Genomic DNA, 12,026 nt, shown 5'->3' with positions numbered 1-12,026 from the left:
TTTTTTAATGTGTAAGAGTGTTTGTATGTATATATGTGTCCAGTGCCTATAGAGGCCAGAAGATGTTGGATTCCTGAACTGGAGTTACAGATGTAAGCTGCCATCTGGGTGGTAGAAACTGAATTCCCACATCTTCTGGAGAAGCAGTTAGTGCTGTTAACTGCTGAACCTTCTTTCCAGCCCTGGAGTGTGTTTGTTTTCTTAGACAGTTCTCTGTGTAGCTCTGGCTTCCTAGAACTCTTTCTTATAGGCCAGGCTGGCCTTGAGCTGAGAGATCTGCCCTTCTCTGCCTCCCAAGCTGTGATTAAAGTCCTGGGTCACCACCGCCCAGCCTGTACTAATTTTGCGGTTGGTGTTAGTATACTAACTGTGATCCGGCTAGACTAGGGAGTATGGAGAGTGGTATGGCCATTATCTGTAATGCCTGGGGTTGCTGTCCTTGATAGGACAGGAGAGTGAACTCAATTGTGGAAGTACTTTATGCCAGCCTGGTCTGAAGAGCAAGTTCCAGGACAAACAACCAAAGCTATACATAGAAACCCTGTCTTGAACTACTCCCCACCCCCAAAAGGGAGTGGAAGTCCTTTAAGTGAGTTTAGGAACGCAAGCTGGTGCATGCAGGGAATGTGTACTGTTGGGGTTTTATCTCTAGTTTAAGAACTGAATTTGGAATAATGAGTTTTTATACTTTTTTCCTCATGTATTCATCTGACTACAATATATTGGATGCAAAATTTATGGATTTAGTTTGTTCTTGTGATGTTTATTCCTTTTTAAGCTTTAAGATTAGTGGGTATGATTATCATTACTGGTTGCATTTGGGAGTCAGGGAAATCTGAGTTGGTGGCCATCCTGGTCTACACACTGAGTTCCAGGTTAGCTAGTGTCAGACTGAGGAATGCTGAAGCCATGCTGTATAGTTGGCCCAGCACAGTGCGTCAGTTCTTTTCAAGCCTTAGGATGGGTTGACTGATTTGTATTGTTTTACAGGTTGAATCGACCAAAGCGATGGTTATGGAGAAGCCTAGTCCCCTGCTGGTCGGGCGGGAGTTTGTGCGACAGTACTACACCTTGCTGAACCAAGCCCCGGACATGCTGCACAGGTGTGCTCTCACAGGCCTGGGAGGGTGGTGTGGGATGGTTCTTCACGTAAGCACCTTAGAAAGAGAGATCTTACAGTGGTTTGTAGCCCTGGCCTGGCCTAACCTGGAACTCACAGAGATCTGTGTCCCTGGGCCTCTTGAGAGCTGAAATTAAAAGTGTCCACCTTGCCAGGCTCACACAGATTTATTTTCTAAAGCTATGTGGTTTTAATCTGCTATTTTCAGTGTTGACATATATAAAACTATGTGAACTTAGATTTTTTTTCTTTTTCATACAAGTACTAAGATGAGTGTGGGCTCTAGTTTTTACTTCAGTCAAGTAGGATTTTTTTTTAAGCTTTATCGTTTCTTTGTGGGTTTTTTTTTTAATTTATTTTCATTTTATATACATTGGTGTTTTGCCGTAGGTGTCAGGTTTCCTGCAACTGTAGTTACAGACAGTTGTGAGTTGCCATGTGGGTGCTGGAAGTTGAACCAGGGTCCTATGGAAGAGCAGTCAGTGCTCTTAACCATTGAGCCATCTCTCCAGCCTCATGTGGTTTTTCAAGATAGGGTTTTGCTGTTATTTTGGAGCTGTCCTGGAACTAGCTTTTGTAGACCAGGCTGGCTTCAAACTTAGATATCGGCCTGCCTGCACCTCCTTAGTGCTGGGATTAAAGGTGTACACCACCACTGCCCGGCAATCTTTATCATTTCTAAGACAGTGCTTCTCTTGACAACCTTTGGGTAAAGCATTTGAGAAAATGGTCTCATCTTGGAGCTGTTGGTTTTCAGAGCATTTAAAATTCTCTGGCTTTGAGCCACAGAAAAGGTCTCTACATATTTTATCTTTTTTCTTAGTTTTTGCTGAGTTTTATGTCAGTCTTCTGCCATGTAAGTTCGTTAAATTTGTGGTATTAGAATCCACATCAGGACAACCCAAGCTGGAGCTGGAGACACTATGTGCACAACTGTCTGGCTATTGCTTTTATGGCCAACAATATCCTTTTCCTACATTTCCATTTCTGTTGAGTACAGTGGAAAGAGCAGAGGCTGCTGAAGTGAGTTCCTTTAATAATGTAAAAAATAGTATGTCTTCTGGTGCATTGGTGCACTTACCTCTAATCTCTTCCCGCACTCAGGAGGCAGATGCAGGTGGATCTCTTGAGTTCAAGTCCAGTGTGGTCTACAGAGTGAGTTCCAGCCAGATCTCTATAGGATACATAGGAGAAACTCTTGGCTCAAAAAAAAGTAAAAAAGTAGCAACATGATGTTGATGGAAAATAGACAACCATAGCATCGACAAACTTATTTTAGGGTTTTTGGGCTGACTGCAGATGTCTTCAGTGATGTTCTTTAGTTGGCATTTTTGCTGTGCGTCTCTCCGATGTCCTTCTAATGAAAACAGGGTATTTAAGTGTATGGGTGAGAAAGAGCTTAAGGGTTAAAAGTTCATACCTCCCGCACACAGGACAACTGCCCACTGCCTTCTCAGGTGGGAAGGCACAGGCCCTTCAGTCTTGACGGGGCAGATGTCCTCAGCAGAAGCAGGAATTTCATTTTGATTTAGAAGTGCCTGGCTTTGCTGACAAACTCCAAGGTCCTTTCCAACATGATTATCCTGGCCTGAAACAAACCACACACATGCTCAATGATGACTGTTCCCATTTGGGGTGTCGCAATGGATTTATCATACACAAACATAAACAGATCCTGCTGGGAGTCTGCCAGTGATGTGGATAGGTATCAAGTCTGAACACTAAGTACCTGCTCTTTGGATCCTTGAAGATGAGAAGTAAATTGCCTTCTCTTGCACAGATTTTATGGGAAGAACTCTTCCTATGCCCACGGGGGCTTGGACTCCAACGGGAAGCCAGCGGATGCAGTTTATGGGCAGAAGGTGGGTGCTATGGACCAGTAGCAGCAGAGAAGAGAGCTTCTGCCTACCAGGGGCTAGGGCATGGGTGGGGAGGGGAGGCAGGGTGACTCCTATTTAATTCCTTGGTTTGCTGAAATGCCTGTGTGTTATCATATTGTATTTCTGTGTTTGATAACTGGCTTCTGCATAGGACTGTCATTTCTAATCTTAAAAGATACTCATTTAAGACAACTATTTGATATTTTATTTTTTAAGATATATTTATTTATTGCATGTACAGTATTCTTTATGCATATACACCTGCAGGCCAGAAGAGGGCACCAAACCTCATTACAGATGGTTGTAAGCCACCTTGTGATTGCTGGGAATTGAACTCAGGACCCTTGGAAGAGAAGCAGTCAATGCTCTTAACCACTGAGCCATCTCTCCAGGCTGATATTTTATTTTTGAGACATGATTTTGATACATGTGTTTGGCTGTCCTGGAACTTGTTATGTATGCCTGGCCATCCTGCCTCAGCTTCTCAAGTGCTTGGATGTGACAGGACAGTTTGTAAGGAGCTGAGCTGTGACACTGGAGCTAGAGCACACACAGACAGTTGGGCCATATTATAACAGCAGTGCATTCGCTTATCTGTTTTATGTGTGTGAGTGCTTTGCTGGTGTTTAGATCTGTGCCGTGTGCATGCCTAGTGCCTGAGTGACAAGAGTGCTTTGGGTCCCCACGAACTGGAGTTGCAAGGGCTGAGCATGTGTGTGCTGAGAACTGAATACAGGTCCTCTCTAAGAGTAGTAAGAGCTCTTGCCCCTGCAGCCCTCTCCAGCTCTGAAATGCGTACATCTATTGATCTTTGGGCGAGTGTGACCGCCATGGCATGCGTGTGGAGTGAAAGGACTCCTTTTCAGGAGCTCTCTGCTCCCGCTATATAGTTCCTCGAGATCACACGTGGCTCATCAAGCCCCACAGCAAACACTCGTACCTGCTGCTCTATCTCACCAGAATGAGATTTATTGTATTTTAATTTTTAGCTGGGTGTTGTGTAAAATTTAAGGTGTGAATTGTAGAAGTGTAGAAGTTATGTGCTGTGCTCACTTCTGGAACAAAACACCAGACGGAAACAACTTAGGCAGGAAGGGCTATTGAGGTGTGGCCAGTCCATCCATCGTGGTGGGGAAGAAATGATAGCAGGAGCACCAGGAAGGGCTGCTGCTCAGTTTCCTTTCTCTTTCTCTCTCTCTTTTTTTTTTTTTTTCTGCTTTTTCGAGACAGGGTTTCTCTGTGGTTTTGGAGCCTGTCCTGGAACTAGCTCTTGTAGACCAGGCCCAGGCTAGTCTCTAACTCACAGAGATCTGCCTACCTCTGCCTCCCGAGTGCTGGGATTAAAGGCGTGCACCACCACTGCCCAGCTTCCTTTCTCTTTTATACAGTACAAAGCCCTAGCCCGGGGAATGGTGCTGTCCTCAGTTAGGATGTCTTAGAACAATTGTTCTATCTAGCGCCTCCTGATGGGCATACATAGAGGACTAGGTGGGTCTAGGCACTATCAAGCTGGCCAAAGCCATGTAATAAATTTTTGCCCTTCAGTGTGCTTGTTGTGTTGCTCTTGAGATTGCTTTGAGTCTTTGCTCAAGGACTGCTTGCTGAAGCAGGAGGTAGGGTTGAGTGTCAGGGACCAGGGAACACTGGAAGGAACTGGAGGATCTACCAGGGTCTGTTTTGGGTTCTGGTAGCTGCTGTCTTCTTAGTTTCTGAATTGCTGAGTTCCTCAGAGATTGACTTGTACCTCTTTCACAGGAAATCCACAGGAAAGTGATGTCACAAAACTTCACCAACTGTCACACCAAAATCCGCCACGTGGATGCTCATGCCACTCTGAATGACGGGGTGGTGGTCCAAGTGATGGGGCTGCTGTCCAATAATAACCAGGCTCTGCGGAGGTTCATGCAGACCTTTGTTCTTGCTCCTGAGGTATGTTGCATGATGGTTGGCTCTTAGTGATGGAGCACTGAGAGATGAAAAGCCATGAAAAGCCAAAAAGTCTCTAGATTCCTGGCAGCCCAGGACTATAGGAATGACCGCAGGGCCCAAACTTCTTTGTTCTCCTGGCCTGGAGCTATGGTGTCTTCACTTGCTTAGGGAGATGTGTTGAGGGGGTGAAAAAGGTGGGTTTCTTCCCTTTTATTTTTGTTTTGTTTTTTAAGACTGGGTTTCTCTGTAACAGCCCTGGCTGTTCTTGAACTAGCTTTGTATACCACTAGGCTGATCCAAACTCACAGTGATCTGCCTGCCTCTGCCTCCCCTGGGATTAAAAGTTTGTACTGCGGCCACCCGGTGGTCTCATCCTTCTAAGCTATTAGGACTGAAGGACGCTTTGTATCCATTCAGCCCCATCCAGCGCATCTCCTCAGGACAAGGAATTCTGTCCTGTAAACCTCCTGTTACAACCAGATTCAAGAAATATACTCAGTATAACTTACTCAATAATCCATATTTAAATTTTAGGAAATATGCTAGTATAGTCTTCCATAGTAGTTTGCTTTTCCTGATCCAAAATTCTGTATATAAGTATACATTGCGTTCCTTGTAGTGTGTCCCTGGTTTCCCCGTCACTGGTAGTACCTTATTCTGATTGGCTTGACATTGAAAGTTCTGAAGAGCACAGTCACATGATGTCCATGTGTTTTTCTTGTCATCATTTAGTGGTTATGAAACTATTTAGTGGCTCTGGTTTCTCCAGGTAATGTATACAGGTCTTGCCACTAAAGCTAGGTAGCTGTTGTATCTGGTTTGTAATTTGTGACCAATTCTTGGACTCTGTGTGGATGTGCTGGTCTTCATCAGAGTTTTGTATGCTGTCATTGGTCTTTGTTGGTCTTGGCTGAGTGGAAGGATGACAGATGGTAATGTCTGACCCCATGCACTACCCTGTGTTCATTCATGGCATTATCTTATAAAGATCCGCCCAACCATCATACATGTATTTCTAGGCTACTTAGTGAGTTATGATTCATTAGTAACTGTTCAGCATATCCCTCATGTCTTAGGCCTACTCAGTGGGAACCCTTCGTGATGTTCTCTTCTGGGGTGTGCACAGGATGCTTTATATGCTCTTGTGCTGCCCCTGGCCCCTTAAGTTCCACTTGAGAATTAGCTTGTTCTATTCACAGTGGCTCTTTGTAGTTAGGCCTCTGAAGGTGCCTCAGTGGATGATGAGGGATGCCATCTTTGTGTCTTCAGAGAACAGGGGCAGGAAGCTGCATAAGTATGGAATCTGCTTAGAAGGATTTGCTGAGTGTTTTCTCCAGCGTTCACCTAAAAATTCTAGTTAGAATATAAAATTGCTCTCCCTATCTTTGAAAGAATTTTTTTGTGTGTTGGGAGGGGGGCGATTTCAAGACAGGGTTTATGTAGTCTTTATACTATGCTGGAGCTTCCACCTGTCTTGCCTCCCAAGTGCTGATCTTAAAAGGCGTGCGCCATTGCGGCCTGGTAGATGTTTTTGAGACAGGAATCCTTCTGTCTTGGCCTTCCAAGAACTGGGATTGCAGGTGTGTGCCACCATTGAGTTGTGTACTTAAGACGTAAAGTGTAAAATACTTGATAGCCATAGTGGTGTATACATGGAATTCCAGCTTTAAAAACTTTTTGTTTCATTTATTTGGGAATTCTTTTGGTATGCATGCAGTGTGCTCAGAGGCCAGAAGAGGGCAGTGGATCCCATGTGGGTGCTGGAAGTTTAGTCTGGGTCTCCTTCAAAAGTAGCCAGTGCTCTTAATCACTGAGCGATCTCTCTTTCCATTCCAGCAATTTCCCAACTTTTTTTTTTTTTTTTTTTTTGGTTTTTCGAGACAGGGTTTCTCTGTGGCTTTGGAGCCTTTCCTGGAACTAGCTCTGTAGACCAGGCTGGTCTCGAACTCACAGAGATCCGCCTACCTCTGCCTCCTGAGTGCTGGGATTAAAGGCGTGTGCCACCACCGCCCGGCTTTTTTTTTTTTTCCCAATTTCCCAACTTTTAAGAAGCTGAAGCAGGAGGTTTGCTAGCTTGAGACCAAGAGATGATGTCTCAAAGGAGGAGGATGACTGATGACCTTCATATGGGAAGGATTACAACCTGTATTGCTAATTACAGGCTCATCATAGTTCCTTTTTGTCTTTCAAAGGAAGTATTTGTTTCCTTTGAAAATGTATTGTTGCATAAATCATCTCTGTACACAAAGTACTGTAGTGTATTTTGATATCCCATTTTATGGTTAAGAAATTAGAAATTGAATAGCCGAGCCAGGCAGTGGTGGCACACACCTTTAATCACAGCAGTTGGAAGGCAGAGTCGGGTGGCCAGAAGCCAGCCTGGTTTGCAAGAGGTAGTTTCAGGGCAGGCTTCGAAGCTACTCCTGTCTCGAAAAGCAAAAAAAAAAAAAAAACCAGAACAAACATACATATGGTTGATTTGAAATCAAGTGTGTCCAAACCTACAAGAATCTTTTGGCTTTTACTACTATAAGTACTTGAACTAATATTCTTATGTAAGAGTTAGGTCATTTTAAATACTTTGAGTTGAGACTACATTGCCTCTAAATAGTTGAAAAGTTGTCTTTACGTGTCTGTCTGGTAAGGATGAACATTTTAACAGTATGTCTATGGTTCTTTCAGCTGTGTACCAACAGGATTTCTCACAGTAGGGCATTCAGTCTAGGCATAGATGACATTGTCTGCCATGAGTGCTTTGTCATTTAGCATTCTCCCTGTTCTTCCCTCAAGGTTTCAGAAGCCAGTCTTTATTGTTAAAACAGAAATGTTTCTAGATTTTGTCAGGTGTCTGCTGGGGGCAAATTCCTCTGTAGCTGAGACCTACTGGTGGTGTAGTGATGTTTTCCAGCTTTAGGGGGAGAGTTTGTTTGGTCCGTGTTTAGAGGCTACAGTCCATCATGGCAGGGAAGTCAGGCAGTGGGAATACGAGCCAGCTGTCTACGTTGCATCAGAAGCAGGAGGTAGAGAGATGAATGCTCATGATTCAGTTTTTTTTATAAGTCTGAATAACTGAACACTTGTGCTGACATTGCAGGGCTCTGTGGCCAACAAATTCTATGTTCACAACGACATCTTCAGATATCAAGATGAGGTCTTTGGTGGCTTTGTCACTGAACCTCAGGAGGGTAAGTGTGAGGCCATAGACAGTTACTTGTGTGGAATTTGTAACTAGCACCAGATTAACTTACGAGAATGCTTTGTGTTACAGTGTATATTTTCAAAGCATGGGGATCTAATTAATGTGAATAGTTAGTTTCTCCTGGGTCAGAAGCAAGCCGGCTCAGTGCAGAGCGCCACACAGAGAGCCTGGCACACCTGTGCTGCCGAGTGCGGGGAAAGGAGCACAGCCCTTCCCAGGTAGAATGGGCAGTCAAGGTGACAGCCTTTGCTCTGCTGGGATTGCTGTTCTAAAGCTTTGTGCTGGTGACGACGCGTAGATAATGGCTGGAGAAAGGGCCGAGGGGGGTGCACAGTCAGACCTGTGGAACGGTCTCCAACCCACCCAGCTCTAGGATGGCCAGGTGCTCAGCTGACAAGGCAGGGTGGCCTGCTGCAAGTGCATGGTCTAAGCAAGTTGTGGCTTTTGCTTTTTTTTTTAATCAGTTTATTCACCTTGCTCCAGTGTTCTCACAAAGTCTGACATTTTCTTTCTGAGAAGGAATTTTGTATTAGTCTTTGTTACTGTTGATTGCATCCCCTGGTGAAAGGGAGTCACTTTTGAGGGTGTAGATTTGAGAGATTCCCAGACACACTGTTTTTATTATGGGAACCGTGTGACCAGCAGTGGGCAAGGACTGAACTGACGCGCCCGCTTGTTCTCTAGTCTCGCAGTCACTTGGCCGCACCAACCTTCCAGGGTGACCTTTGTAGAGAACATGGGTGCTCTGTTTTTCACTTCTGTGTCTCTGGTTTTCTCAGCTAAGACAGACGACAGGCTGAGCCCAGGACAAAGTAACCTTTCTTAACTTACCCCATCCCAGAATAAATACCCTGCGGCAGACATCTCAGGTTCTCTTGCTATGATAAAATGCTGCAACTTTGGGAAGAAAGGGGTTATTGGCTCACAATTCAAGGGGGACAAGCCAATCATGTGGGGGGAGGCATGGGGACAGGAGCAGGAAGCTGGCTTGTCACATTCTTGTCACACAGGAACAGCTTTTTTTTTTTTTAACGTTTTGTAAAGCTTTATTGTGTATAGAGTAGTCTGTCTGTGTGTATGCCTGCAGGCCAGAAGACGGAATTGAACTCAGGACCTGGAAGAGCAGCCTGAGCCATCTCTCCAACCCAAACTTTTTCTTTTTAAAGAGTCCGTGTTCTTAATGTTTAATTTTCCCCTTAAGGTCTTATGCCTTGACTTAACCAAATTGCCCTGCCTTTTTTTTTTTACTGTGTTTTTCTTTGTGCCTATATTAGAAACTAAATTAAGGAATTTGTGGATTTAGAGTGATAATCCTTTTACATATTTTTCTCTTAGAATCTGAGGAAGAAGTAGAAGAATCTGAAGAAAGACAACAAACACCTGAGGTGGTGCCTGATGATTCTGGAACGTTCTATGATCAGGCTGTCAGGTAAGGGCAACTTCTGTTCAAGGCTTGCAACAAGAAGTTGAATTATCTTGCAGATAGGTGTGTCTTCTAAGGACGGACAGTTAAGTGTATATATACACTTCCATGTCAGTGCCTTCAAAGGCCAGAAGAACATACCTCAACCTCTGAAACTGGAGGTAAAAGAAGTCCTAAGACACCATGTGGGTGGTGGGTACAAACTCAAGTCTTCTTCTGCAAGAGCAGCAAATGCTCTTATTGCTGCTGAGTATACATACTTCGAAACATACATAGACATAAAAATTAATTTTTAAGGCAAGTTTTGGGCTACATGACAAACCCTTCTTTAAAATTATTTTCTCATGACCTCAGTAAGTGTTGTCTTTTTAATTGTCCTGCTTCTAGGGCAGAAAAATGTGTACCGTTGCCATGGATGTTCCATGTGCTCGAAGCCCCTTTCAAATAAATGTTTATCAAGGTGTGGTCATACCTGTTCACTCTGGCTAAGGAAGAATGTGTTTTACCACAGACCTACTGAGGTCAGGTGCCAGGAGTTAAAACATGGCCAGGGACAGTGTGTGTTGGCAACTGGTGTGGAAATGTAACCACTGTTATCTCAGAATTCCATGTGGGTTTTTTTAAGATTTATTTACCTATTTTATGGTGTTATGTATATGGGTGTTTTGTCTACATGTATGTCTGCACACCAGAATAGGATATCGGCTCACATTATAGACAGTTGTGAGCTGCCACATGAGTGCTGAAATTGAACTCAGAACCTGAGTCATTATTTCTTCAACCCCCCTTATGGGAGCTGTTTTATCTTACTAAAGAAAGCCACAGTTAATGACATTTACTGTCTTGGATTTTGAGACTGGCTGGCTTCACTAGCCTTGCTGTGCCTGAACTAGTGCTCAGAGATCGGAGAGTTTGATCTTTCTCCGTTCAATACAGTGCTTTTGTGATACATATAAATAAGCCAATTAGTGGTAACTGAATGAGAACCACTTGATTCTGTTTGATCCTTATGATTGTATGTTCATCAGAACTTAGCCAACAAACTCATGTCCCGAGAGCTTTCTCTGGAGTCATTAGGTAGCTTGAAGTTTCTGGGTGAGTGAGTCATATAGATAGGCTTACATTTCTCAAATTCTCCCATGACAGCAATGACTTGGAGGAGCATTTAGAGGAGCCTGTTGTGGAGCCAGAGCCAGAACCGGAGCCGGAGGCAGAACCAGAACCCGTGCCTGACATCCAAGAGGACAAGCCTGAGCCACCATTGGAGGAAGCTGCTCCCGAGGATGTGCAGAAGAGCACTTCCCCGGCCCCAGTGGATGTTGCCCCAGTGCAGGAAGACTTGAGGGTATGGATTGGGGCTTAGCATTAAGTTGCTGGCTCAGCAGTATTTTCCCATTTCTTGTTCCTATGCTGTGGATAGCTCTTTGTGTTTGAGCATGAGTCTCTTGTCTCCTCAAAGCTAACCTTGAGCTCCTATCCTCTGGCTCCATCTCCTACTGGGAATGTAGTTATGTGCCTCCATGCCAGATTTATAAGGCACGAGGGACTAAACCTATGTGACTCACATCCCTACTCTCTGCTAGTTTGCTTATTTGTTTTGGTTTTTTTGAGACAAGGTTTCTCTAGTCTTGGCTGTCCTGAAACTTGCTTTGTAGGTCAGGCTGGCCTTGAATGCAAAGAGATCCACCTGCATCTGCCTCCCTAATACTGGGATTAAGGCATGCACCTGGCTTTCTGCTAGTTTATTTTTGAAAGGTCTTTTTCTCCATCATAATTGCTTGCTTGACTTTGAGCTGGTCTCACTGTCTAGGCCAGGCTAGTTAGTCTCTGAAGTATTGGGATTATAGGGGTATACCAGTATGCTTGGCTGCTTCCAAGACAGTTTTGTAAGCTGGCGGCAGGTGCCTGGGACTGGTGCATAGGCGTGCAGGAAGCAGAAGTTAATGACTGTGTTGCTGATTTTGTTTTTTCCTAGACGTTTTCCTGGGCATCTGTGACTAGTAAGAACCTTCCTCCCAGCGGGGCTGTTCCAGTGACAGGGACACCACCTCATGTGGTTAAAGTGCCGCCTTCACAGGTAAGGGTCTGCATCTAAGACTTGCTGCTCGACACGCTAAGAGAATGGGATCCTGGTGTATGGGGAAGGGGAGTGGATAGGAGGTGGTGGTGTTTCACTGGGGTGGGTCTGTTGAGGACTCTGCAGGGCGGTGAATAAAAATAAAATCTATCAAATAAAATTTATATATATATATATAAAATCTCACAAAAACGTATGCCAGCAAAACGCTCATATAGGAAAAAAATGAAAGCTAAATAACAAGGCTGAGTGTGTGGCCTGTGCATAGCATGTCTGCACTTAGACACAGTAAACATGATTAGATTTTTTTTTTTTTTGATTTTCGAGACAGGGTTTCTCTGTGGCTTTGGAGCCTGTCCTGGAACTAGCTCTGTAGACCAGGCTGGTCTCAAACTCAC

General features: G+C 44.3%; 1 protein-coding gene across 2 annotated transcripts in view; it reads left to right on the top strand.

Moving 5' to 3' along the window:
• G3bp1 (G3BP stress granule assembly factor 1) overlaps positions 1–12,026 on the top strand; it is a 26,049-nt gene that overhangs the window by 11,214 nt on the left and 2,809 nt on the right. For both annotated transcript variants that reach the window (XM_005350042.2, XM_026780612.1), the window contains exons 2-8: positions 991–1,103; positions 2,901–2,982; positions 4,756–4,929; positions 8,024–8,114; positions 9,464–9,557; positions 10,698–10,896; positions 11,527–11,628. In XM_005350042.2, coding sequence (XP_005350099.1) covers positions 1,009–1,103; positions 2,901–2,982; positions 4,756–4,929; positions 8,024–8,114; positions 9,464–9,557; positions 10,698–10,896; positions 11,527–11,628 — 837 coding nt within the window. In that variant the 5' untranslated portion in view covers positions 991–1,008. The remainder of the gene's footprint in view (positions 1–990; positions 1,104–2,900; positions 2,983–4,755; positions 4,930–8,023; positions 8,115–9,463; positions 9,558–10,697; positions 10,897–11,526; positions 11,629–12,026) is intronic.

Source organism: Microtus ochrogaster, chromosome 7 (genome assembly GCF_000317375.1).
Source record: "Microtus ochrogaster isolate Prairie Vole_2 chromosome 7, MicOch1.0, whole genome shotgun sequence".
In the NCBI taxonomy this organism is placed as follows: domain Eukaryota; kingdom Metazoa; phylum Chordata; class Mammalia; order Rodentia; family Cricetidae; genus Microtus; species Microtus ochrogaster.
The sequence above is the reverse complement of the archived record's forward strand: the minus strand, read 5'-3'. Positions and strand labels throughout refer to the sequence as shown.